The 27,028-nt window shown below is 40.7% G+C and overlaps 1 protein-coding gene across 2 annotated transcripts; it reads right to left on the bottom strand.

The window, feature by feature from the left end:
• Positions 1 to 1,417: 1,417 nt before the first annotated feature.
• On the bottom strand, positions 1,418 to 24,708 carry LOC141540068 (galectin-9-like). 2 transcript variants are annotated; one of them, XM_074263672.1, is made up of 11 exons: positions 24,553 to 24,707; positions 15,875 to 15,966; positions 13,344 to 13,545; positions 12,589 to 12,699; positions 9,970 to 10,065; positions 7,995 to 8,036; positions 7,230 to 7,277; positions 5,862 to 5,903; positions 5,153 to 5,241; positions 3,297 to 3,459; positions 1,418 to 2,464 (listed from the first exon to the last, which is right to left on the bottom strand). In XM_074263672.1, exons 1-11 carry the CDS (start codon positions 24,667 to 24,669, stop codon positions 2,318 to 2,320), a joined length of 1,149 nt encoding a protein of 382 aa, XP_074119773.1. In that variant the 5' UTR covers positions 24,670 to 24,707; the 3' UTR covers positions 1,418 to 2,317. The 2 variants fall into 2 exon arrangements, with proteins under 2 accessions (XP_074119773.1, XP_074119775.1); XM_074263674.1 differs by lacking the exon at positions 9,970 to 10,065 and having other exon boundaries at positions 24,553 to 24,708.
• Between the last annotated feature and the right edge of the window lie 2,320 nt (positions 24,709 to 27,028).

The raw sequence follows: 27,028 nt of genomic DNA, 5'->3' as shown, positions 1-27,028 counted from the left end.
CTGTTGGGCCTAGGACAGACTAGTAATTGTAACTGCCAGGAGGGCATGTTACACTTTCCCATGTAACAAGGTCAACAAGATAACAAAAGGGGATTTACACAATGTTACCCATAATTGGGTAGGCAAGTGATTATCCTTGAATAACCTCCTAATATCAGGTCATGTTTTCCTAAGGCAGCTTCAGCAAAGAAAAAAAATTAGAAATAATAACAATATGTGGCTTTAAAGTTTGCAAAATCTTTTATTCCTTTTGATCCTCACAACAAACCTGAGAGGTGGTTGCTATTATTATCCCCATTTTACAGATAAGGAAACAGACAAAGGTTAATGATTTTCCCAGAATTACCTGGCTAATAAGTATCAAGGGAGCATTTGAACTCAACCCTTCCCAACTCCAAGCCCCTTGCTCTATCCACTATCTAATTTTCCAGTTTTTTTCTTGGTTCCTCACATTCCCCTAAAACTCTGTTCCTTCTGCCCTACTTTGTGATGTACTGAAATGATTCCTGGGCTCTGGGTCCTCACTTCCAAGAAGTCCTTGCCCAAGAATTTGTTTTCCCTAAACCTTAACCTCAGCAATGTTGAGCTGACAAAAAGACCCATAAATGACATTCGTGCACCTTGTGACAAAATGTTCCAGGGCACATTATTTAAGACAAATCCAGTTGAGAATTGTACTTATAGAGATGTGGAGAAAAGTTTTCAAGGAGAGCTCACTTGAGCACAATAGCCAGGGGAAGCATTTAATTCTTTCTCACTAGGTAGTAAGCTCTATCTAAGTCATACATGTTGTGAGGGTCTTTTATCTTAGGGAACTCTGAGACAAAGGCCCAGGCATTGTACCTTAGTTTCAGCTCTGCAGGTGACTTCTTTTTCCAGATTTGAGTCCATCCAAGAAATTCCCATTTTATCACTGTGCCAACTGACAAAGGCATCATGAGACTAATACAAATGTCTCTGGTCTTTTCCAGCACAGGTGTGAATTAGAGAGCTAGGATCAAAGTCCTTCAAATGCTTCTTCAAACATATAAACTTTGACGACTTTGTTTGTCCATCAATGAAATGAGGATAAGGAAGATGATACTTACCTCCCAGCCTTGTGATAAGCCTCAAAGGAGATAATGTATGTACAGCATTTTACCTAACGTACTAAGCAAATACTAGCCCTGATTCTTCCCCTGGCTTAATCCACCCCCATTTCATACTCTTAAGTTTAAATATTTTTATTTTTCCCAATTTCATGTAAAATAATTTTTTTACATTTGTTCTTAAAATTTTGAATTCTCCCCTTCCTCCCACATCCCATTGAAAACGCTAGTGTAAAATGTATAAAATACCTTATTTCATACTCTAAACCAAGAATCTCACCAAGAAGACCCTCAAACACAAGTTAACAGATCACAGGTGTTCTGAGCTCAATATCACATAGCAAACTTTTATTAAATGCCTGTTGTGTGGGTATGCCTGGGTTAGGAAGCAGAAAAATACAAAATATAGGTGAGACACGACCCCTGCTTTCGGGAAGCAGATTCCAATAGCAGGAGTTAGGCAGTATAAAAAACAATGAGCAAATGCCATTTCACATTGTTCAAAAAATGTAGACAGAAATTGGGCTTCAGTGGCTTGAATCACCCAGGTGGAGAGGGGCAAGAGGTTACAGCAGACTCCTGCTTCTCAGAGAATATTGCCTTGGGAAGAAGGCTTCACAAGGAATGGGGAAATCTCTGGGCATGTAACAAGGCACTGAGGATGTCCAAGTTCTTAGAAGTACCAGGGAGGGCAAAGGGGATGTTAATGGAGACCACTGCAGAGGAACGGCTGGGCAGAGAAAAGTAATTGGCTCCAGATGGAGATAGGAGGAAGAGGGGAACCTCAAATCTATGCTGAGATACAGGCTCCATTCTGGAATGAGGGGAGTGGTGATATCTGAATTCGTTGTTCTGCATCAAAATATCAAAATATCACACCTGAGGCTACAGCAACCAGATTAAAGGTGCTCTCAGTTCCTCATCATAGTTGAGAAGCAAACAACCCTGCCTTAGGAGGTTATCCATCCTACTACCAAGGAACCCGGGGGAAACAAAAATATGTCCCTTCTCTACCTTCCCCCAGAGAGGAGAACAATTTACTCCAATTCCCCCCTGATTGGAGGGGTGGAGGGAAAACTTGGTGCTTAGAGTCTAGTCATCTAGGGAGAAGTGATGATGGGGAGAGAGAAGAAAGATTCAGGCTGGGACACCTGAGTGAGAAGCCCTTCATTATCAGCTGGCTGTCTTCAGACATCTTCAGCTAAGACACCTGGGTGGAAGGCCCTTTCTTAGACCTGTACATGGGTCAGCTGGATGTCCCCAGACACCTCCAACTGGTTGATACAGCTTAAATTTTTCATTCTGTGATTGTAGTCAAACTGGTGCTGCCCATTGACAGATACCTTGAGGCAGTGCATTTCACACCTGATATGTACCTGGAAGACAAGGGGACACTCAATCAATGAACATTAATTATACTAGATTTCTTCAAAAGAAGAAACTCAGATGAGGTGACCCCTATGACCCAATCAGACAATTGTTCCTTCTTCATCTACTGAAGGAAGTATTCAGAATAATGTCCTATTTAAACTGAAGCTTTTTTCCCCCCGGTCATTTATGTTTGTGCTGAGTCCTCTACAAGAATCCATCTAGATAAAAACAGTATTTAATGGCACCTTTTTGAAACCTCTACATATCCTCCATTTTGATTTTTGTCCAAAGCCTCATGGTGGCATGGGGGAGACATTTGCTGAAATCTATGATAGTAGACCATAAGCTCTGGTAAGGCTATAGAAAGGCTTCTATGGGACCCTGATGGAATAAGTTAATACTTAACATTGGAGGCTTAGTCTAGCTAAAGAAAAACTCATTTCAGCTTAGCTTCAATGTTTTGCTCCCAATACTTCTTGGAGACCACTGATTATGTGGTCTATGACAGTGGGGGGAATCTAGGCTGATAAAATCTCTGATCATTGTAGTATTGAAGTCATTCCAGGGTCATTCTGTGTCATTCTAGGCATAAATGATGACACCTCTTGGTACTCACTCAATGAACCACATTAGCCTTTGGGTTGGCCCTTTCCTATTTTTCATCTCCCCATGAGGGCAGAAGCCTGGAAGGGATCGGCACTTACTCCTGGGAAATGAGCTGTCTAGTATCTTGGATTGTCAAATCCCTTCTCAGTTCACGTACTTTGAAGGAAACTTTGGAGTTCAAATCTATCTACTCCCCATTCAACAAGCCCTCTTTCTCTCTTCATGCTTTACCGTAAAGGGTTGACCTTGGATGAAGGGCATAAAACTGGGCAGACTACGCTCTTCAGAACCCCATGAGTGGTTAATCTTTGTGTTTCGGACCACAGCTTTCTCTGTAAATCGTGGGTTCAGATGGAAGGCAATGTCATTCCCACATCTCAGGTTGATTGTGAACCTGGAGAGAACAAGATTTGCACATGTTATTTCCTTTGACAGAGTGAAATTTTTTGGAGGACAGGAACTATCTCATTTTTATTTTTGTGTCCCAACCACCTAGGACAGCTTCTGGCGTTTATAGAGTGATTAATTCCGTCAATTCTTCTCTGCCCTACCTCTACTTATTGAAATGCTCCTTTTTCTTTAAGACCTTCCCTCAGGTACCTCCTCCCTCCATGATATCTCCCACTCAACCCATGTGAAAGTGATCTCTCCTCCCTACTTTTCACTTTGCTTGGATATCAACATTGTGTTTACAGATAGATCCTGAGTAGTTCAAATAAGGAATCCTATGAAGTGTTACATTATTCAGATTCGTAATACTTATTTCTATTGGGCTAGAATCAGTCACCTTACTTTATGTAATTGTACCTTCAAATCTGTACATTTGAATATGTACAACCCCCATGTTTTACTCTCCCCTGTACCAGTATTATAAGGAACCAGGTCTTTCTCCCCATTAGATTGTCATCTTCCTGAGAAAAGGGTCTGGGTCATATCTATCTTTGTCCCCCCCACCCCACCCAGTGCCAGACACCTCTTGAATAATTGGTAAATTAAGGTTTATCAAATTATTCTATTGGTGATCTTGGGTGATAAAGTCCTTTCTTCTTCCTTGGCATTTCTGCCTTTTTTATTGGGCCAAGAATCCTGTATCTCTCTAGCTGGAAAACCACTTCTGTTATTCTCTTTTGAGCTCACTCAAACAAAATTGCTCTCTCCAAAGGTATTAATAATCTCTTTCTCTAAATATATAATATTTTATTTTTTCCCAATTTTATACTAAAACAATTTTTTAACATTTAAGGTTTTTTTTCTTAAGTTTTGAGTACTCAAATCTATCCTTCCTCCCCTCCCTAAGATGTTAATTGATCAGATATGTGCTATCATGTAAAACCTAATGATCCCTTAAATGCCATCTTTCCCCAAATTTCATTCTCCTTAATTTCCCCACAGTCTCTGATATTGTCAATCACTATTTTCTGTTTGGGACTGTCTTCTCTCTAGATTTTGTGGCACTCCTATCTCCTGGTCCACTTCCAAGAATGACATCAATCCTAACTATCTATACCTACTAATTCTACTAGCTTTCCTTCAAGTACTACATTCAGGCTTTCCCAGATCTTAACCTTAGTGGTTTCCTTCTACTGATTCCCATTTATACTACATACAGTTTGTATATACTTGTTTACATGTTGCCTCTTCCATTAGATTGTAAGCTCCTGGAAAATAAGGGATTTTCTATTGCCTTTCTTTGTATGCCCACTGCTTAGCAAAGTGCCCGGCACACAGCAGGTGTTTAATAAATGATTATTGATAAGGAAGGAATGTGGCCACCCAGAATGTTGGCTAAAAGGAACCACCAGGGGCAGCTAGGTGGCGCAGTGGATAGAGCACCAGCCCTGAATTCAGGAGGACCTGAGTTCAAATCTGGTCTCAGACACTTAACACTTCCTAGCTGTGTGACTCTGGGCAAGTCACTTAACCCCAGCCTCAGAAAAATAAATAAACAAACAAACAAACAAATAAATAAATATATAAATAAATAAACGAATGAATAAATAAATAAGTGAATAAGTAGATAGATAGATAGATAGATAGATAGATAGATAGATAGATAGATAGATAGATAGATAAAAGGAACCACTAACATGTTAGCAGTAAGCAGGATGCTGCCAGAGACGATGATGTTCCTGGACGGGTAGAGTCCTCCAGCGATCATTGCAGAGAAAGGTAAGGGCTGAAAGGAAGTAAAAGACAACTGGGATGAGCAATTTCTTTTGCAAGAAGGATAAGTCTGAAAATGTGTAACTTGGGCAATTGACAGAGGATTTGGGAAAATTTGATACCTTTGAGAAAGGCTAAGAATGAGAACTAAACCTGTGATTTCATTAATATGGAGAACTCCCTGGTGAGGAAACTCCCTCTCCCAATGTGGGTGAGTACTTTTTCTGTAACTTGGAGGCGACTTGCCCAGCATCTATAACCAGCACATATCAATAAGAGGCTGAGTTTGGACCCAGATCTTCCTGACTCTCTCTATCCACCACACCATGCTGATTCTCATTTTAGAGAAAAGGATGAAAAAAAGACAACCCCCATAAAAAGAAAAGAAAAGCCAGAGGAAGCTGGCCATATGTGCCACAGGAAGAACCGAGGCAGGCACAAGGTAGGGTTTGAGAGCCATCCCAGGGGAGCAGGATTTATTGGCCATTTGCAAGTATGGATCTGCCTTTAACTTTCTGAGCTTTCTGGGGCCCTCTCCACCCCAGAGGGGCCATTTTCTCTTGGGTCATAGAGTCTGAGGCTCATACTATCCTCCCCACCGCCCTCCACCATGAGCACAAGTTAACAACTTACATACAACTGACTGGTGTACATAGAGTTTGGGAAAGGAGGTGCCTAGATGGAAACAATGGAAACACCTAGAGTCAGTAATATCTTCACACCCAGAAATAATAATCTAGTCACAGACATAGTGATAATCAGACATACACATTCACATGGTCCCCTACACATGAGGTAATATACAGACATCCACAGCCTCACAGACATACAGATGCACAGACATACATCCACACATACACATTCACAGACACATCCTCCTCCTAAAATATAAGCTGAAGAATATCTGGTCGGTTCTGGAACTTAAAACAGAAGTGTTTCCAAAGCCTGTCTCTCTGCTTTTCTGCATACTATGGCTCCATTGCCCTTGCTACTGGAGGGGAACGGATTTTCCTTTCTTTTCACAATTCTTTAAGTTTGCTTCCTGAATACATACTCATTGTCACAAGTATTGCCTGTCTTGCTCCTGACGCATCTCTCCTCCCCAAACTCCCCACTTACCCTGAGCTGGGAGAGAATAAGTCAAAACTAAGAGGATGAGCAGGGATATAAAAAGAGCATTCAATCCATAGAGAGACAATCTGGATTTAAATATCATCTTTTCTATCTGTGTAACCTTAGTAATTCAGCCTCCTCATCTGTAAAATCAGGGACTTGGACAAGCTGTTGGCTCAAGCCCTTTCTATTCATATAAGGTCCTAGGACTTCTAGACTTGGAACATAAGGAGTGTGGGACAAAGGCTTTTATAGCGTGAGCTCAGACACTCCAGATGCTGCTCTCCCTCCTGCACCCTTCAAAAGGAAGACAAGCTCCTCTCTCCTTACTCCCACTCTAGCTTCTCAGGAACATATACCATTCTTTCCTGGTGGAGAGGAAAGCACATTGACTCTGGAATCAAAGAATGGACTCAGATCTCACCACTGACACTTACTTACTCATATGACCAGCCATTTCAACATAAGATCATATATTTGGAGCTGGAAGAAACCTTAGAGACCAGGAGGAAATTGAGGTACAAAGGGGCTAAGTGACTCATCCAGAGTCATATAGCTAGTAAGAGTCTACAGTAGGATTTGAACCCAATCTTTCTGATTTTGAAGTCTACTCTCCTTATGGTTCCACTTCATAGATTAGAGCTAGAAGAGACCTTATATTTCAACCTTTCTGAAACTCATAATAAGCACTTAATAAATGTTTATTCACTTAGAAGATTAGATTAAAGAACCTTTCCAGTTCCAGAGCTTTTATCTTGTGTCTAGCATTCCCAGACCCCGGCTCTTATCACAGCACATGACTCAGTCTATTTCAACAGATGAAGAGTGGGAGATGGATAAATGAATGAATGGATGAGGCCATAGAATGATCAGTGACGAAAATCTTACACTGGGTAGTGGCGGAACAGAATTGATGCCAGGGTAAATGGTTTGAGTCTGAAAAGAGAAACAAGAGGGAAAAAAAATTCAATTAATGAACCAACCATCAAACCCAATGAAGATCCCTCAAGGGTACTAGTCTTACAGGTTAATCTTGAATTCTCTCTAGATAGAAAAGGTTTTCCTATATCCACCAGGGGTTTGGTAAAAGTACTAAGAAATCTCATCCCATGCCCTCTTACCCATCATCTGAAACATCTTTAAGAAAATCATTCACAATCATTCAAATGTACCAAGATTTTAAACTCTTTTTCTCCTTCATCTCTTGGGGAGGGGAGGAAATAAGAATCTTTGGCTTCTTCTTTTCAGAGACTGGGGACTGTGAGTGTGAAACATTGATCATATGTTCTGTCATGTAAGATAGCTCTCTGAATAGGGGATGGAGGTGGAATATACTTTAAAATGAAGGTCATATGAAAAGAAATCACATAAATTAATTTTAATGCAAATACAAGGGCACTAGGGGTCAAAGAAGATAATGTTTGTGAAATATGATACCAATCTGAAAGTGCTATATGAATGATATCACTTATCCTTCAGGTCCTAGCACTAGAGGGTCCCATTCAGGGTTAAGAAAGGGTGCCCAGGGATGATTCCCTCCCAGGCAACCCCTGAACCAGCTCTCTAGGGCGGTTCCACTCTAGTCCTGATCTGACTAAGGTGAGAAATAGGAAATAAAATAAACCAAAAAGAGTCGGGGACTCTAAGACTTACGATGACAGTAGAGGGAGCAGGTGGCCAGGCATAGTTTGGAGGCTGGAAGGCAGAAAAACAAAACAGTGTCATTGCTAAAGCATCAACAGGGCCTGATCCCTGGAGCCTGGTTGGCTGACCTTGGGCTTTGAAGGTACTACTCTGTCCCTCTCAAAAGTTCTTAAGTCTATAAACAGGTGCCCTGGTTTATATATATATATTTATAATAATCTTTCATTATAATTGGTTTACTTAGTAATCCCAAGCATTTTATTTTATACATTCATTATAATTGGTTTACTTGGTAATCCCAGGCATTTTATTTTATACATTCAATAATATTCTTTTATTTTTCAATTCTTTTTAAAAAAATTTTTTATTATAGCTTTTTATTTACCAGATATATGCATGGGTAATTTTACAGCATTGACAATTGCCAAGCCTTTTGTTCCAATTTTTCCCTTCCTTCCCCCCACCCCCTCTCCCAGATGGCAGGTAACATGTTAAATATGTTAAAGTATAAATTGAATACAATGTTAATATACATGTTCAAACAGTTATTTTGCTTCAACAATATTCTTCTGAGAAGAGGTTCATAAGCTTCCCCAGCCCGCTGCTTAAGGGTTCTCTAACCCTGATATAAGGTTTGGCCTAAATTAGGAGTTCTTAATCTGTGAATCTATGGACATCTTTATTTCAATATATTTAGTTTTCTTCAAGTCTTTCTCTCATCTTCTGTATTTTAAAACTATTATTTTGAGGGGCAGCTAGATGGCATAGACCCTTAATTTAGAAGGACTTGAGGTTCCTTTAACACATCTAGCTGTGAGACCCTGAGCAAGTCACTTAATCCTCAATTGCCTCAAAATTAAAAAAATAAAAATGAAAAATTATTATTTTGAGAAGGGATCCAGAGGTTTCACCAGACTGCTGAAGAGGTCCAGACCACCAGAAAAAGATTGAGCCCCTGCTCTAGGAAGGGCTGCAACTTCCGCTTGCCCAAATCCACCTCCCCCAGAAGGATATTGCATATGGATTCTGCCACTTCTCCCCTGCCTCCTTACCCTGCATTTGGAGATGTCTCTTCTCCCAGGGGATAATCTCATATGATTCTCTAAACAGTAAGAACTCAAAGTTGTGGTTTCTGGTGCAGGTGTCCCTTCACTCTCCCACCTAGGGGGATAGCAGTGAGAAGGAAGGGACCAAAGAAACCCATCCTCAAACTGCTCTTTCATTCAAGACAATCTCTGGCTGTTTTAGGCTTTTCCCTAATGAGACTTTAAAGGAGGTAATGTGTCTGACATTACCTGTTGAGGTAAGGTGTCCCTGAGAATCCAAGTTTCCCTTCTTTTGGCAACGGAACCCTTGTCCTTCCAGAGTCTCAGGTGGAAGCAGGCTTTTGCCCGTGCCTGTGTGTGGCTTGCTAGTGTTGCTGACTAAATACTCATTAACCATTATTCTAACAGTCATGAAAGACACTGACCAATTCCCTATTCTAAATGACCTGACTTATTTAACTGATGTAATAACCCTGTTTAACTGTCCTGATGGTTGTTCTCAATCCTCAAACTGCCCAGATTGACTGTGCCATCTGAATTATTATTTTTTTTGTGATCTGACCGTCTCCTGAATAACTCCCTCTTCTTGATGATCAATTGTCTCATCATTTGAACTATCCTGAGAGTTGGGGTCCCAATTTTAACTGTGTGGGCTGTCTTTGCCATTGTTCTCATCGTCCTGATCAGTTCACTCCCCGTTCTAACTGTACTCTGACCTCCTGTACTCTGATGGGCTCTATGTCTCAGACTGACAAAGTGACTGACCCATCATTTTAGCTGAAGGAGCGGTCTGGCTTTCCTGCTCTAACTTATCTCAGTCCTGCCTATATTGAGCTGCTTGACTTCAGAGCTAAGCAATGGTTCTGACTGGTTGACAGTCACCTGATCCAGACTGGACAGAGTGAAGGGTTAGTCTGTTCATTCACTCATTCACTCACTTTGGTTTTGCCTCCTTTTGTCTTACAGGGAGGTTGTGTTGTCAATGTTTGCTGCACGACAAAGCAGGAAGGTTGAATGGGAACACATCTGCTGTTCTGTTTTAAAAAAGAGAGAGAGCGGCATTTGGATTAACAGGTTTGGGAAGGCAAGGAGGAGAGCAGGAGAAAAGGAAAGCAGGGAGAAAGCTGGATGTGGGGCAGGGAGCTGAGGGAAGCTGAGAGAAGAGGGGCCTCCCTGGGAAAATGAAGCTTGTACAAGCTCCAAGAGGAAGCAGACATAGAGGCAAGCAGGCAGGTTTGAGGAATGGCTGGGTTAGTTCAAGCAGAGCTTCTCTTTCTTGAATGGGGGCTTCTCTGTGGCTGGGATGCCAAGCCTAGCCTGGGAGCTGCCTCACAAAACTCTTGTAATGGCGCCTGAAAAATCCTACTCTCTCCCAAGATTCAGCTAATGACCCACGGACCTAAACCCATCTTTCTAACCCATTCTTTAAATCCATTCAGTCTCCATCCTGTCTGATGAAGACAAAGAGGATGTCTTCCTGGGCACCTTGGTATTTGCTGAGAATCTTTTCCTGATGCTCGTGATGAGAAAGACAGAAAAAAAAACATGATATACTCTCTAATCTCCACTGTTCAGAACCTGGAATAGGTGAAGGAAAATAGGGGAATCTCCCTATTTGAGAATGTCAAGATATTAGGAAACACCCTGTTTTCCCAAGCTAAAAATCAGCAAGCAAGTTGTGCTGAGCTTAGCCCAACAACAATCCTTTGGGCTCACCCTCTGGATGATCTCACCATCTGGCAAAAGTCACATAATCATTTAATTGCATTGACCAACACAAGATGCTCCCTAAGCTTGTACAAGTACTGGACAAGCTTGGACTTGTATCCATGTTCAATCAGGAAGCCCTTCTATGAATCAAATGTGTTTCATTGTAGCTGTTACCCCTCATTTTCGGGGCTACAGCTCCTGTGTAACCATTAGTATAAGTATTGAGATCTCCCCCTAACGCCTCTCGTCTTCCCACTAGGGACAGGCCCCAGCACAAGTGTCTGGTTGCCCTAGCTTGCAAGATTTTCCTCACTCTAAAATTAAACTTCTTTTTGATTCTTGTTCTGTTCAGCTCTGACCATATAGAGGTTTGCTCCAGTTGACATTAATTAGTATCAGAAGCGGGATTATATATCTTACACCGTATAATCTTAAACAAGCTACATTATCTTTGCCCCAGTTCCTTGATCTGTAAAGCAAAAAATAATAATGGCACCCACCTTCCAAAGGGAGAAATGATTAAACAGAGTAAAAAGACAAAGATATAATGTAAAAAGTTTACTATTATATTTATTTACAAAACTTTTTACATCTACCTTTAAAACATCTCTCAAATCTAGTTTACAACCTTATCACCTTTTCCCTGGAGAATCTTTATAAATAGAGTAAACTTTTAATGGAGTTTCTTGCCTCCAGGTACTCTCCTCTCCAATCATCATCCCTAAAGCTTCTAAAGTTATCTTCCTAAGGCACAAGACTGGGGTGTTATCCTCCCTGTACACCTACCTGCAGTAACTTCTTACTACAGTTGAAAGGGACCTCCAGAGGTCAATTACTCCAACTGCCTCATTTTATAGCTAAAAAACTCAGATTCATTCAGTTAAATGACCCAAAGTCACACAAATGATAAATGGCAAATGTAGGATTTGAACTCAGGTCAAATTGAACTCCAAGAACACTGCTACAAGATCAGCGCTATTTTGAACATATAATGCAGCCTCAAGGACCTCCTATTACCACCAGAGTGACACAAATTCTTCAATCTGTCATTAAAAGCTCTGCCCAGCCTTCCAATCTTATTACATATCAGTTTCCTTCCAAATTGGTCTACTTGCTGTTTTCCAAACTTAATAGCAAATTTCCCATCTCCAGGCTTTTGCCTCCCTCCTCACCTTTCCCTCTTAGAATCTTTAGCTTCTTTCATCATATTGTGTTTATTTTTCTTTATCCTTCAATAGAATGTAAGTTCTGGAAGTCAGTCATTATTCTGCTATTTGGTTTTGTGTGCCCAGGACCTTACACTTAGGAAGTACTTAATAAATGCTTGATGAATGAATTGAATCAGGAATAAAACAGATTAGGTAAGGACTTGGTGTAAAAGTCATCTCATGCAAGCAACTTGAGTCCTTTTGTTCTATCACTTTGCCTTCCAGACAGTAAAGGAGGAACAAAAATAACAGCATGGGTATAGAGGGATAGAGACATGGTGGGGAGGGTCAGAGTGCAGAGGATAGTGCCCTGCAGGAATGCAGTCCAGTTCAGTCTAATTCAATCCAATTCAATTAAATCAATCTTGATTAAATGTCTGCTAGGCGCCAGCCATTGTGCTAGGTGCCATAAATGGAAGAAGGAAACAGCCAAATCCAAGTGAAGTAAAGGAGACACACCGCTGGGGGAGGATAACAGAGCTTTCCCCATCCTAATTCAGGAGAGGGAGCAGCGAGGGTTGGAGGATGGATAAAGTGAGGAAAGAGCTTTCTTCTGGCCTGTGGCAGCTGCCATTCAGTGGGATTTCTGCCCTTCCTTTGGGATAGGAAGTGGAGGAGACCTGTGCCATCCATTCTGACCTGGAAGGTGATGTAGGACACCTGTACTATGCCCTCGATGGAGATGTTGTCCACTTTATGGAAAGGCATCCGGTGCAGGTACGGAACAAAATAATTCCCATTCACCGACACCTGTCAATAAGAGGAAGCTGTATGAGCCGGAAAGCCAGTGGGACTTTGGGAGCCACAAACATGCGTCTTTGAGAAGGAATCTTCTGATGGAAGAGAATTACTGAGAATAGTTAACCACAAGCTCCCACCCAGTGTTGCTGGTTCTGCATTCTGACACCAAATAAAATAAATCAAATCTCTCCTGAGCATGATGGTTCTTTAAATATTTGAAGGCATTAGTCATATCTCTCCTGAGTCTTCCCTTCTGAGGTTAAACATCTTATTCCCAGTTGCTTCATCTCCTGGCACGGACCCAAGATGCTTCACCACTCTGGCTGGCCTCCTATGGACACATTCCAGATTAGCAGGGCCCTTTTTGATTTATGATGCCCGAGACCAAACACAGTCCTCCAGTGCCAGTCGGAACAAGGCAGAAATAGGACCAAGTTAGATTTAACTGCTCTTGTGACCGTTACACTACTGATTCACATTTAGTATGAATCACTAAAGCCCGCTGATCTTTTTTCAAACAAACTGCTTTCACCAAATCATGCATTTTCTATATTGTACTCCTGAAGGTGACTTTTTTGAACCCGCCCCTCCAATTTGTAATTCCTCTACATTCTCAAAGAAAGGTGACTTAGGAGGGATGATGCTGTACTTACAATGAAAGCTTCATTCTGGACCTGAAAACGAATTTCAAAAGGTGTTCCCTTCTGAAAAGGCATCTGCATCTTCCTCTCTTCGGGCCCCCAGGAACCAAATGTCTTTGTATTGCACACTACATAGCCACCATTTTCAAACCGAGGGTTGAAATGAAAGGCGATGTTGTTTCCAGTGAATCCACATTGAAAATTCACAGCAAATCTAGTTCAGGGACCAAAAAAATAAGAGTAGTTAGTGGATGCTGTGTTCTGATAATGGCTGGTTCCTAGACACCAGCCCCAGAGACTACTCCTTAGTCTTAACTCTTTCCTTTCTCTACCATTCCTCCTTTATCTCTTTCCTTCCTTTTAGTCTTTGCGACACTTTTTCCCCTTAGTATTTTATTTTAAATGCCTGCATTTTGAAATGTCTCTAAATGCATAATCCTGTGACTTCTCAGATGATAAATAAAAAGAATGTCCACTTATTCTTAGCCCCTTCTATTTACCACTCCAGTACCACTTCCTCCAAGTAACCCTTTCTGTCTGCTCCAGACCACAGGGATGTTCTTTGTACTGCATGGAAGAGGTTAGGAGGAAAAAGAGATGCAAAGTTTAGACCACATAGAGTCCCTGTCCTTATGGAGTATCTCCTCCAGTAGCAGGAGGGAAGTAGCAGATCTGAGATTGGAAACCAGGTCTCCTACTCAGTGCAGTGCTCTCTTTAGACATTCCCTAGTACTAGAGTTCTTAATCTTTTAAGTATCCTGGTTCCTCTGGCATTCTAGTAAAGGTCCTCAGAACCACATTTTTAAATGCATTTCATTACAATGAAATGAAGAGCTCTTTTTGCCATCTAGTTTCACGGACTTCTTGAATCTAGATTAAGAAGCCCTGATCTTCAAATCTAATGGACGTGGCTCTTTTCAACAATGAAACAATTCAGGCCAGTTCCAATGATCTTGTGATGAAGAGAGCCATCTACACCCAGAGAGAGGGCTGTAGAACTGAGTGTGGATCACATAGCATTTTCACTCTTTTTGTTGTTGTTTGCATTTTCTTTTCTTTCTCATTTTTTCCTTTTTGATCTGATTTTTCTTTGCAGCAAGATAATTGTATAAATATGTAAGCATACATTGGACTTAACATATATGTTTGACATATATTGGATTACTTAGGGGAGAAGTGGGAAGAAGGAGGGGAAAGAATTGGAACACAAGACTGTAAGGATCAATGTTGAAAAATTATCCATGCATATGTTTTGAAAATAAAAAGTTTTAATTAAAAAAGGAAAGAAGAAGAAGAAGAAGAAGAAGAAGAAGAAGAAGAAGAAGAAGAAGAAGAAGAAGAAGAAGAAGAAGAAGGAAGAAGAAGAAGAAGAAGAAGAAGAAGAAGAAGAAGAAGAAGAAGAAGAAGAAGAAGAAGAAGAAGAAGAAGAAGAAGAAGAAGAAAGCCCTGATCTTGTCTAACACCCTCATTTTCCCAAAGAGAGAAGTGAAGGCCAGTGAATAGCAATGACTTCTTGGGGTCTGATTCCCAACCACACATTTTTTACTTTGTACCCACAATCTTGCCCTCAAAGTCCCTCTAATTTTCACATGAGCACTTTGTCAGATTCAAGAAATATTCTTTGATTTAATGACATACTTTATTTTCCTTGGCAATGTTCTGGTTTCATATTCCTAGTTTAGCTGAGTACGTTAGGGTGACCCACAAATTCAATTCATTAATATTGATTAAGCTAGATTCTGGGGAAGCTACAAAATTTACACTATATAATATCCCTGCCCTCCTTGATTTTTACAGACTAGTAGACTTGTAATGAGGCTAAAGGGTTAGCAGTGACTGGAGTGCTGGGCCCTTTGTAGACTTAAATCTGCCCTCAGACATTTTCTAATTGTGTGACCATGGCAAGATTTAATGCCATTTGTTTCAGTTTCTTCATCTGTCAAATGAACTGGAGAAGGAAACAGCAAATCTCTGCGGTAGATTTCTTAAGAAAGTCCCAAATGGGTCACAGAGAGTCAAACATGACTGAAAAATGACTGAACAGTGAGGCTAATGTACCAGCTTCCATTCCTGCATGGTCAAGGGTCAAAGTTTGATAAAACTAAAATGTTATTTCCCATTCCTAGGCATTTACTTGAAGGTTAATTTCTCTGCTGCTTCAGCTCTGCTTTTCAGGTTTCTCATCTTTTTATCTAAGGCTTGACAAGTTGGCTAAATTGAGTTGAACAACTGTTTCCAGGTTAGCGACTATCCCCTTAATGCTGGCCAGTCACCTCTCATATAAAGTCAGATCCAATTTGTAACTGTTGCGGTTCCCATTTAGATCTAAGCTATAAACTCAAGTCTTGCGAGGGGCCAATCGGGGGATCACCGTCATATGATTTTTATCTTCATACGGTTTTCTGACCCATGAGCTTGGTCTGGTGGAACAACTTGAGAGGTCAAAGCAATGGCCAGGGCCATTTCTGGAATGGTTACTCATGCCTCTACCTGCTGATGGGTACCTGGTTCACACGTAGAAGTAAAACAGAAGAAACAAATACCTATTCCCACCAGTTTGAAGGACCGACCCATTGACAATGATCTCATGTCCATCCTTGAGTCCACCCTGGATAGGTCCAGAAAATGGAATGAGCTGCAGAAAGAAGGAAAGACGTACTTGTCAGTTCTAGGTCTCTAAGCAAAAAAAAAAAATCCAGGAAGGTTCTATCCTCCAGGGTCTGGATTTGGAGTCAAAGTTGAGCAGACTGAGGCCTTCAGGCCCTGAAGAGATGGCTCCCTGGGAGTTTTGTCTGCCATTATTCTATAGAATGGAAGGGAGGAGGTCTTTCTCCCTCCTATCCTTGAGACCACGGTTTTTTCCTCTTTTTCTATAGCCATTTAAAATTTGTTTTTCTTTTTTTTTATTATGAACTTAGCAATTATTAGCAAATATATGAATTTCAACATAGAACAAAAAAGAAAATTCAATATGAAGCCATGAATTCCTCCTGCATGCAATTTGTTTTTCAGAAAGTCTGTATTAAATATAACTTTGTAGTAACAAAATTGCTCTATTTATGTCCCTTTCAGAACTTCTGCTGTCTTGTCAATTTTATTTTTTATTGTTCCCATTTTATTGTTCTTATGACCTTAATAGATATCAATAAACATGAATGTTTCAATAAGCAAAGAAGAACAGAAAGAGGAGTATTATTTAAGAAATTCTTGTAATGGGAATCAGGCTCATATGGACTGTCAACCAGACCAGAATGGTCTCTAACATGTGAGTGACCAGAGCCAAACAAAGCTAGCTAGAGACAGGAGAGTCAAGAATCAAACAGAAGTTTAATTTCAAAGTGAGGGAAGCAGCTTGCAAGCAAAGACACATGTGCCCAAGGCCTACCTACCCCTAGCTGTGGGAGATCTCAATATTTATACCAATGGCTGCCAAGTGAGCTGCAGCCCTGACACTGAGGGTAACAATAACAATGTGACAAGTTCGATTCATAGCAGAGCTTCATGGGTACTACAGGTGCTTGTCTAAGCTCAGAGACCACCTGATGCCTTTGGGAAACAATTCTTGGATTTTGCTGTGGCTGAGATCATCCAGAGGGAGAGTACAAAGGATTGTTGTTTTGCCAAGTTCAGGACACAGGCTGCTTGCTGGCCCTAGCTCTGAAAAATAGAGTATCTTCTAATATCTTGCCAGGACCAATCTTGGAAAACTGATGGGGTCTACACATGCATCAGATGCCCAGCAAACTATGAACTACTATTATAAGCACTTTGTTTTTTAAAAGGTATTAAATTTCCCATGACAGTTCCAACACATATTCCTGCTTCTGTTTCCCCTTTTGAACTTCTGCTTCTTTCTATGAATTTTTAAATGTTGAAATTTTAAATCTTAAACGTTTAAAATTTTAAATGTTTATTCTATTACTTTAAATTTTTTTTTGCAATATTATTATTATATCTTCTAGCAATTCCTTCTCCCAAAAATCCTGTTTCTGTGCCATAACTTTATCATCAATCCCACCCCGTCCAATCTCCTTTTCTATTATATCTTCGATGAACAAATATTTACAACTGTTTCCAGACCAGCATTCTCAAAAAGTGGTTCAGGAATCTGGTTCCTTTCAGGAAGTATATGAGGCCAAAATTATTTTCACAATAATAAAAAGACATTTTAATTTCTAATATAATAAATATCAACTGGTATAACCCACATGAAAAAACTCTTTAGGGGGTCCTCAGTAATTTTTAAGAATGTAGAGGGATCCTAAGACCAAAAAATTTTGAGAACCACTATTCAAGAATTGCTTTGCTAGAGTGATAAGAAATTTACTAGAGTCATGGACCTCTCCTTAAGAGTCTTACTAACATAATATCATCAGACCCATGCACATGCTCTTATTGGGTACTATACGACTGAGTAGTTCCCTTTTCCCCGTTACCTCCAATTGTACCTCATCAACCATGTAATCATGTGGTCAAAATGTTCCTAAGGTCTTCGTTCTTACAACACAGATGACAGACTGTGAAAACCAGGATGCATTTTTCTAGCTATCTTAAACCTTAATCTTAAACATTCTGCAGAAACAAATGCATTGCCTCTCATTGAAGAATTAAGGTTTATTCTTTGATTTAAACTTATCCTTTGTGAAGATAACAATTTTTCCACTTGATAGATTTTCAAATAAACCAGTTAATAACAGTCCTTCAGGAGAATTTCTGTGAGAGAGTAGCTCTCTGTGAGAAAGAAGTCACATCTAAAAGGAGTTTCTTCTTATGAAGGTAAGCTTGTATAACATATATACATGTATATTATATTGCATATGTAATATGCATATATTATATAAACAAATATAATTTGTTTCAAATGAAGTAATATATCTAACTGAACTTCAGGTACTTTTTATCATTTAGTACTGTCACTAGCTAGTACAAAGGTAAATATTTCATATCATAAAGCTATTATTTTTCAATAGGTGGCTAAATATTTAAAAATTAATTTCCATCTCTCAACAAGAGAGTTTATAAAATTCTCTTAATATTTTCCACTGCATGTATATGAATGTTATGGAATATTATTGTTCTGTAAGAAATGACCAGCGGGATGATTTCAGAAAGGCCTGGAGAGACTGACATGAACTGAAGCTGAGTGAAATGAGCAGGACCAGGAGATCATTATATACTTCAATAGCAATACTATATGATGATCAATTCTGATGGACGTGGCCCTCTCCAACAATGAGATGAACCAAATCAGTTCCAATAGAGCAGTAATGAACCGAACCAGGTACACCCAGAGAAAGAACTCTGGGAGATGATTATGAACCACTACATAGAATTCCCAATCCCTATATTTTTGCCTTCCTGCATTTCTGATTTCCTTCACTGGCTAATTGTACACTAATTCAAGTTTGATTCTTTTGTACAGCAAAATAACTGTTTGGACATGTATACATATATTGTATTTAATTTATACTTTAACATATTTAACATGTATTGGTCGACCTGCCATCTGGGGGAGGGGGTGGAAGGAAGGAGGGGAAAATTTGGAATAAAAGTTTTTGCAATTGTCAATGCTGAAAAATTACCCATGCATATATCTTGTAAATAAAAAGCTTTAATAAATTAAAAAAAATTTTCCACTGCATCTTTGTGTGTATACAGTTGCATTTTGTTTTTGTTTTAAATCAAAATTTTTTTAGAGTCAGAAAAGATATATGTGTGTTCAGTCATTTTTCAGTGGTACTTGAATTTACATGACCCCATTTGAGATTTTCTTGGCAAACATCCTGGATTTGGTTTGCCATTTCCTTCTCTAGCTTATTTTACAAATGAGGAAATGGAGGCAAACAAGGTTAAGTGACTTACTAGGGTCACACAGCTAGTGTCAGAGATTGGATTTGAGTCCTGGCTCCAAACTTGTCATTCCTTTCTCATCTGGAGAAGATTATTCTCTCTCAGTCTCTCTCTGTCTCTGTCTTTCTGTCTTTGTGTTGCTCTGTCTCTATCTCTGTTTCTGTTTGTCTCTCTCTTTATTTCTCTCTCTGTGTGTCTCTCTCTCTGTCTCTGTTTCTGTCTCTCTATTTCTCTCTGTGTCTCTGTTTCTGTCTGTCTCTCTGTCTCTGTCTCCCTCCATTTGAATTCAGGTCCTCCTGAATCCAGGGCCGGTTTTCTATTCATGGCACCATTTAACTGCCCCAAGAAGATTAGTCTCAAATCCGTAGGTATTTGCCACACCTTATTCTACTTAGTCCTAATTCTATCACTTACTCTTTGGGTGACTTCTGGCAAATCCTCACTCCTTGGTGCCTCAGTTTCCTCACTTAAAAACATGATAAATTCATCTCATCTGCCTCCCCAGGACTGTGAGCAGATGTGACCTCAGTTAAATTGAGCTCGCCATTTATGGGGTGATATCAGGGGCTCTAGAAACTATTTCTTGCGCCTCTTTTCTGAAGCCTGAAGTTGCACTGACAGCAGGAAAGCCTTTCGTTCAGCTGCTGGAGAGTCTAGGATTCCTCCATATGGCTCCAGCTCTTGGACGCTCTTGGATTGGAAGGCAATTCAGAGATGATCTGGTCTATTTTTTCATTAGTTCATCCATACCCAGGCTCTTGGTGATATTAAATAGGTAGAGCATTGGAGAGCTGGACCTCGGGTCAGGAAGTTTCATCTTCCTGAGTTCAAATCCAGCCTCAAGCACTTACCAGTCATGTGGCCCTGAGCATCCCTGAGTCAGAACTGTGTTTTGATCCTCACATCTGTAGTCTGCCCTAAAGTTTTGGGTTTTGTAATACCCCATGGTCCCTGTCTCATTAGGGGCTGAGGCTCAACCTTCCCAAATGTAGTTATTCCATCTTCTCCGTAAGAAAGTCTTTGTGGACTTTTTTATTTGTATTTGAAGCTTTCTAACTGTAACTTTGATGTCATGGCCAGGAGGGACAGCTGCCTATTTTGTCTCCTACAAATGCAGGACTCTGGCAGGCATCCCTGGAGGAGTTTTAAGTGGGAGGTAAGGAAAAGGGATGGAATAATGGTTTACCAGGCTGAGGGGTAGTTTGGGGTTTAAGGTCCTGTTTCCTTCCCATCTCTGCCTCCCTTCAATCCACGTTCCCAGCTGCCCTGCCCACAGCAGTCTGTGCCTTGGAGGGGGTAGTGATCAGCTCCTTTCTCTCAGCTCTCAGGTAGGAGAAATTGTAAGCATACAGGAATCCTGCCAGCAGCTTCTCTCCACCCAGTGTTTGGCCTTCTGGTCAACCCCATGTCTCTCTGTTGACTTGCCAGTTGCATCACAAAACCCAGAAGGTCTCCCAAGGTTGTCAGAAAGAGACATTATATTAAGTTGTCCTTGACTGCTAAATGATTGGTTTTAAACTTTTTTAAAAAAAAAGTTTAATCTGCCAACAGGAATTCATAAAACTAAAGTTCAGCCTTGGGGACAGAGAATGGTTAGTTAACATTTTTGAGTAGTAGAAAAACATTAAAATAAATATGATGCAATGGAGATATTTACTCACTGTGTGACCTGAGGTAAGTCACTACCTCTCTGAATCTTTATTATCTCACCTATAACATGGGACAGGTAGATGGCAGAGTGGAAAGAGTGACAGACTTGGAATCAGAAAGATTCCATTTCCTGAGTTCAAACACTTATTAGCTGTGTGACCCTGGACAAGTAATGTAACCCTATTTGCCTCAATTTCCCCATCTGTCAAATGAAGTGGTGAAGCACTTCAATATCTTTGCCAAGAAAACCCCAAGTGGGGTCACAATTGAAACAAGTGAACAACAACTACACACCTGCCTCAGGAGATGCTCCCCTCGGTACATGGGCAACTGAGGCAGACTTCTGTACCAATGTTGGATAACGGCACACCAGAACAAGGAGCCTTATTATGCTTTCCTTGGTCTCATTAAAAGTGACATTTCTTTCCACAGGCAGCACCCTGGGCTAGACACCTTGCCTTTTTGCCTCAAACTCTGAGCTCCAAACTCAAGCAGTCAGAGAACCCAAGGCCTTAGAACTTTAGCAATGAGATTACTTCCTCCTGGATTAAATAGGGACCTCCAGGGTTGTCCTAGACCTCTGTACCCCTCCTCCATCTCTGAAGCCATGAGAATGAGAAGTAACAAGGGTGTGGAGGCAGTGAGTGCTGTGGGCAGCAAGCTGGAACTAACATTGGGAAGAAGAGATTTCAAATCCTTACTAGCTGTGGGACCTGAGCAAGTTCCTTCATCTCCATGTGCCTCCATTTCCTTCTCTGGAAACTGGAAGGATTGATATAAATGGCCCCTGAGGCAGTCCTAGATCTAGGATCCTATCGATTTCTCTGGACCTCAGTTTCCCCAATTATAAATGGAAATTGAAACAGCTGGAGGGGAGGCTCCAGAACTATGGTTTCAGAATGGACTCCACTACACCATTGTGTTATGAGGACAGGGATATGAGAAAGGTCTATGCAAATCATCCATGACTTTTGAGCTACACTCTGGGAAAACCATCTAGCCCACCCCATCTCCCTTTTACAGGGGAAGAAACTCTGACCCAGAGAGGGAGTGACTTGGTCAGGGTCACACAGCTAGTACGCTTCAGAAATGGAGCTTAAGGTTTCTTCCTGACTCCAAACCCATCGCTCTCCATGATATCCCACAGTCTCCATTATGGAAGATGCATCACGGAACCAAGAGAGGGTTAGAATGACTTCTAGATAGGAATCCAGAGAAGAATTTACTTAATTTCTCAAAAAGTCAGGGAATAGAAGTTCTCTATTTTTCCACTACCAGGTTTCAGTTTCCATGAATTGTTGTTCCCAGCTGCCACAGATTTAGGGGTCAGAGTACAGATCATATAAAGTTCAGGCCCAGTATCCAAACCCTTCATGACTCAGTGGCTGCTTTCAGGCCTCAGATAACCACAAAGCGCCTCCAACATCCATTCTAACTTTTTTCTCCCCTTATCTCTTAAATGTGAGAGCCGCTCACCAGATGGCCTGCTGGTCTCCCAACTGTAGCAGGCCAGCGGCAGAAAAGCAATGTGTGTTTAACCTACAAAGCTGGGGCGGCATCTAGGCGCCAAGTCCAGCCCTATGGTAACACATTCCCTGGCATGAACTTGAGCTAGCATTTCCTGGACCAGAATAGAGAATTTCTCAAACTGAAGACGAGTCCTGTACAAAGCAGTGCTGAAACCAGGCAAAACAGGGATGAGACTGACCTCCTCCACACTGTGGGAAGAGCTGAGAATCACAGTTTTTGGAGCTGAAAGTGCCTTAATTTAGCATCTAGTTTAATCTGTACAGACGAGGAAACTGAGGACCAGAAAGAGTTAATAACTCAAAAACTGTAGAAGTAGGGGAAGGGCATGAAAAGATTGTAGATTTATTCCACATGAGGAACTTTACAAATATTCTCTCCATCTATTCTCACAGCAATTCTGGGAGGTAAGTGCTATTATCACCTCCATTTTATTGCTAAGGAAATTGAGACTCTAGAGAGGTCAAATGACTGGCCCAGGTCACACAGCTTGTAAAAGTATCTGAGGCAGAATTTGAACTCAAATCTCCCTGGTTCCCCAAGTTTCCTAACTGATTTTTCACAGATTAAGTGGTTTCCAAGGATTATTGCAGTCTTAAATCTGCTATCTAATGCCTTTTCTCCCTTCTCTTCTCCATATACTCAGCTGAATCTGGATGGGGCCTTGGGACCTTAAGTTTGCTCCCTGGGCCTTGGTTTCCTCATTTATAAATTATTTATACATATACATATATATGTATATTATAAATAAAAATTTATTTTTAAAAACCTTACTTTAAAAGATTATAGATGTAGAGCTAAGAGTTTATCTAGTCAATAGTTCTTAAAGTGCCCTTGGGTGGGAGAAACTGGGGGGAGAGATTCCCTGAATCCTTTGATAAAGGGGGGAAGGTTTTGAGATCAAAATTGGTTTTATAATAATACTAATGTTATCACTCTCTTAAAATGCTCCACCCTTTTCTAACTGCTTATCTGCGTGAAGCCGAATTTTCATATAGTTCAACCAAAATAATGTAGCATAAGAAACAATTGTCTTCTATTAAAATAGACATTAAAAGGATTTACAAAAATGTGCAAAAAATAGTTTTACTTCTCTTTTTTTGTTGTGGAAAATATAATTATTTTCATTTTTAAAGATACTATGAAACAGGTATGAAACAGGAATAATAGGTTAATGAATTAGTGAATTAACAAAATTTAAAATTTGATCCATTTTAATTTCTAATAAGGTAAATATCAAGATCTATAACCTACTTAAATAGAAGCTCTTTGGGATCCTTAATCATTTTTAAGAGCCTAAAGGGGTACTGAGACCAAAGTGTTTGCAAACCACTGGTTTAGCCCAACCCCATTACAACATTATAAATGACCACTAAGGTGTCTTAGGGCTCTAAATTGTCAGGTCTGGTTTATGATCCTCCTAGGATTTGGGGATATTTCATGGGAAGATGGAGTCATCCACATCGGAGACCGGGGTCTGGGAAGGTGCAAGGAAAGGGACTCAAAGACAGTTCTGGGTTAGAAATAGATAGCTACCGCACCCAGAGAAGGAACACCAGGAAAGGAGTGTAAAATGTTTGCACTATTGTCTTTCTACCCAGGTTACTTATACCTTCGGAATCCAATTCTTACCGTGCAACAAGAAATTTGGTTTTACAAACATATATTGTACCTAGGTTATACTGTAACACATTTATTATATATGGGATTGCCTGTCATCTAGGGGAGAGAGTAGAGGGAGGGAGGGGAAAATTTGGAAAGGATAATGTTGTAAAAAAAAATTACCCATGCATATGTACTGTCAAAAAAATTATAATTATAAAATTAATAAATTAAAAAAAATAGATAGCTACCTCCTTCACACACACTCCACTACTGCCTCAGGGTTTTTCATACTGAAGAATAGTTAATCATCATCACCACAGCGTGGTCACTCTTAAGGAAAGATCTCTGGGCCGAATGGACCATGGGATTGGATCATCTGAAGCTTCAAACCTTTTTGCATTCTCTGTGGAGCAGGGTGCCTGCTCCTCTCACCCCCCTGTTCTCTCTAAAGTAAATCATTCTCCCCTATTTCCTCCAGTCACCAGATGCATGTCCTCAGAACAGGCTCCTTATAGATGCATGGAAGAAGTCCATGTCACTCTATCACAGTTCACTGCTTCTATATGGAGCCCACCACAAGCAGACTCACCGGATTCTGGTAGGGGGGCTGGATGAAAGACATGCTGCTGCTGCTGCTGCTGCTCCTACTCCTGCTCCTATTGCTACTACTGCTCCTATACTTGCCGCTGCTGCTGCAGTTGCTCATTAAACCAAAGGCTTGGAAAGGGGAGGATTCTTTGGGGAATAGAAACTGATAGAAAACTAACCTGGCAGCTGTTCAAGGGGAGGGCCTTGTTGAGAAGAAGGAAATGAGCAGGAAAGGTTAGGTGAGACAGATGTCTGTAGAAGGGCATTATGCTTTCCATTCCACCCCCAAGAGAAGACCTACCTGTATACTCAATATTTGCTATACTTAGGTCCATAGATGCAAGGTCATTTCCAGAGACTGAGAACACTAGCCTCCCTGAACGATGGCCTTGACTAAGAGGGGTCCTATGAGCTGTACTTGAAGGAAACTAGTCACAAAGGGAGATGGGGAAGGAATCTTCTTCTAGGTTTTATAGACAGAGTCCTTCATTTGCCAGCAGAGAAAGGAAGGTGCAGGGAGAATCAGTGACCAAGCTTGGATTCACTTCCAAACCCCTTTACACCAAATCTAGCAACCCTTCCCAATGAGCAGAGCTCCTAAAACATGTGGGATCCCTATTGCTCTCCTGGACGCTTGATATAAATTGTCTCTTAGTCAGATGGAACTAGAAGTAATCAGCCAGTTTGTAAGTTCCTTTAGGGCAGCAGTTTCATGTTATAGGATTTTAGAAGGAACTTCAGAGGATTTCCAGTCCCTTCCTTCATTTTACAGATGAGGAAACTGAGGCCCAAGGAAATTAACCTATTTGCCCAAAGCCACACTGATAAAATTTTTTCCTCTGAGGCTGGGGTGAAGTGACTTGCCCAGGGTCACACAGCTAGAAAGTGTTAAGTGTCTGAGACCAGATTTGAACTCAGGTCCTCCTGAATTCAGGGCTGGTGCTCTATCCACTGTGCCACCTGGCTGGCCCTCATACCAATAAAAATTATCATACTGTCTTATGTCCTCTTGTTTCACCTTCAAAAGCTAGTGTTACAAGTGCAGAGCTATTTATATCCTAAGGAAATACTAAAGAGGGGAAAGGGACCTGTATGCGCCAAAATGTTTGTGGCAGCCCTTTTTGTAGTAGCTAGAAACTGGAAAATGAATGGATGTCCATCAATTGGAGAATGGCTGGGTAAATTGTGGTATATGAATGTTATGGAATATTATTGTTCTGTAAGAAATGACCAGCAGGAGGAATACAGAGAGGCTTGGAGAGACTTACATCAATTGATGCTGAGTGAAATGAGCAGAACTAGGGGATCATTACACACTTCAACAATGATACTGTATGAGGATGTATTCTGATGGAAGTGGAAATCTTCAACATAGAGAAGAGCTAATCCAATTCCAATTGATCAATGATGGACAGAATCAGCTACACCCAGAAAAGGAACAATGGGAAATGAGTGTGAACTGTGAGCATTGTTTTTGTTTGTTTGTTTTTCTTCCCAGATTATTTTTACCTTCCGAATACAATCCTTCCTTTGCAACAACAACAACACAAAATTCGGTTCTGCACATATATATTGTACCTAGGATATACTATAAGATATTTAATATGTATGGGGATGCCTGCCATCTAGGGGAGGGGATGGAGGGAAGGAGGGGAAAAATTCAGAACAAAAGGGAGTACAAGGGATAATGTTGTAAAAAAAAAAAATTATTACCTATGCATATGCACTGTCAAAAAATGTTATAATTATAAAATTAATAAAAATAAACCATAAAAAAAGACAAGTGCAGAGCCATATCTAGCAGTTTGGGGGGAAGGGCAAGTAGCACCCAAACAGGATCAAGCCAATTTTTAGAACAGTTTCAATTATGGAGGCGGGTAGTAAAAGGAAGGCAAAGAAAGTAAAAGGACAGGAGGTCCTGAGCGAAAGGCAGCACTAGGTGACTGTCCTGTGATGGGGAGGCAGAAACCCTAGAATTCCAGTCTTTAAGGCCAAAGACCCCAGAACTTACTGAGACTGCTAACAGAGAATCTGATATCTGGTTGAGGAGGGGAAAGTGTGATGCTGGATTGCCGTCTGACATCTTTCCCCTCTGAGCAAGAGGGTAGCCAGGTGCTGAGTTCCATTGCTTCTGTGCTACTGAGATTATGCAAAAAGGGTTAGACCCCTCTAAAAATGCATCCCTAATTTGGAGGGGGAGGATGGGGGAGAAATGAAAAAGCCTGTGACACTTGTGCCTGGCAGAAAGGGGAGCTGTAGACAGGAAGCAGTAACAGAGGAGCCAGTGTGGAAGAGAGAAGGGAGTGGTGTTTGTATAGACTTTGCCGATTTCACTGCTCACTCACCTGACAGGTTTCTATTATTGAGCACCTGCTAAGGGTCCAGCCCAGTTTTAAATGGAGATGCAGAAGAAATATAAATTATGTTCATTGTACTTAAGGAATGTGCAGTTTGATGGAGAGAGGAAGCTAATGCAT

The sequence above is a fragment of the Sminthopsis crassicaudata genome, chromosome 4 (assembly GCF_048593235.1).
Source record: "Sminthopsis crassicaudata isolate SCR6 chromosome 4, ASM4859323v1, whole genome shotgun sequence".
NCBI classification, from domain to species: domain Eukaryota; kingdom Metazoa; phylum Chordata; class Mammalia; order Dasyuromorphia; family Dasyuridae; genus Sminthopsis; species Sminthopsis crassicaudata.
The sequence above is the reverse complement of the archived record's forward strand: the minus strand, read 5'-3'. Positions and strand labels throughout refer to the sequence as shown.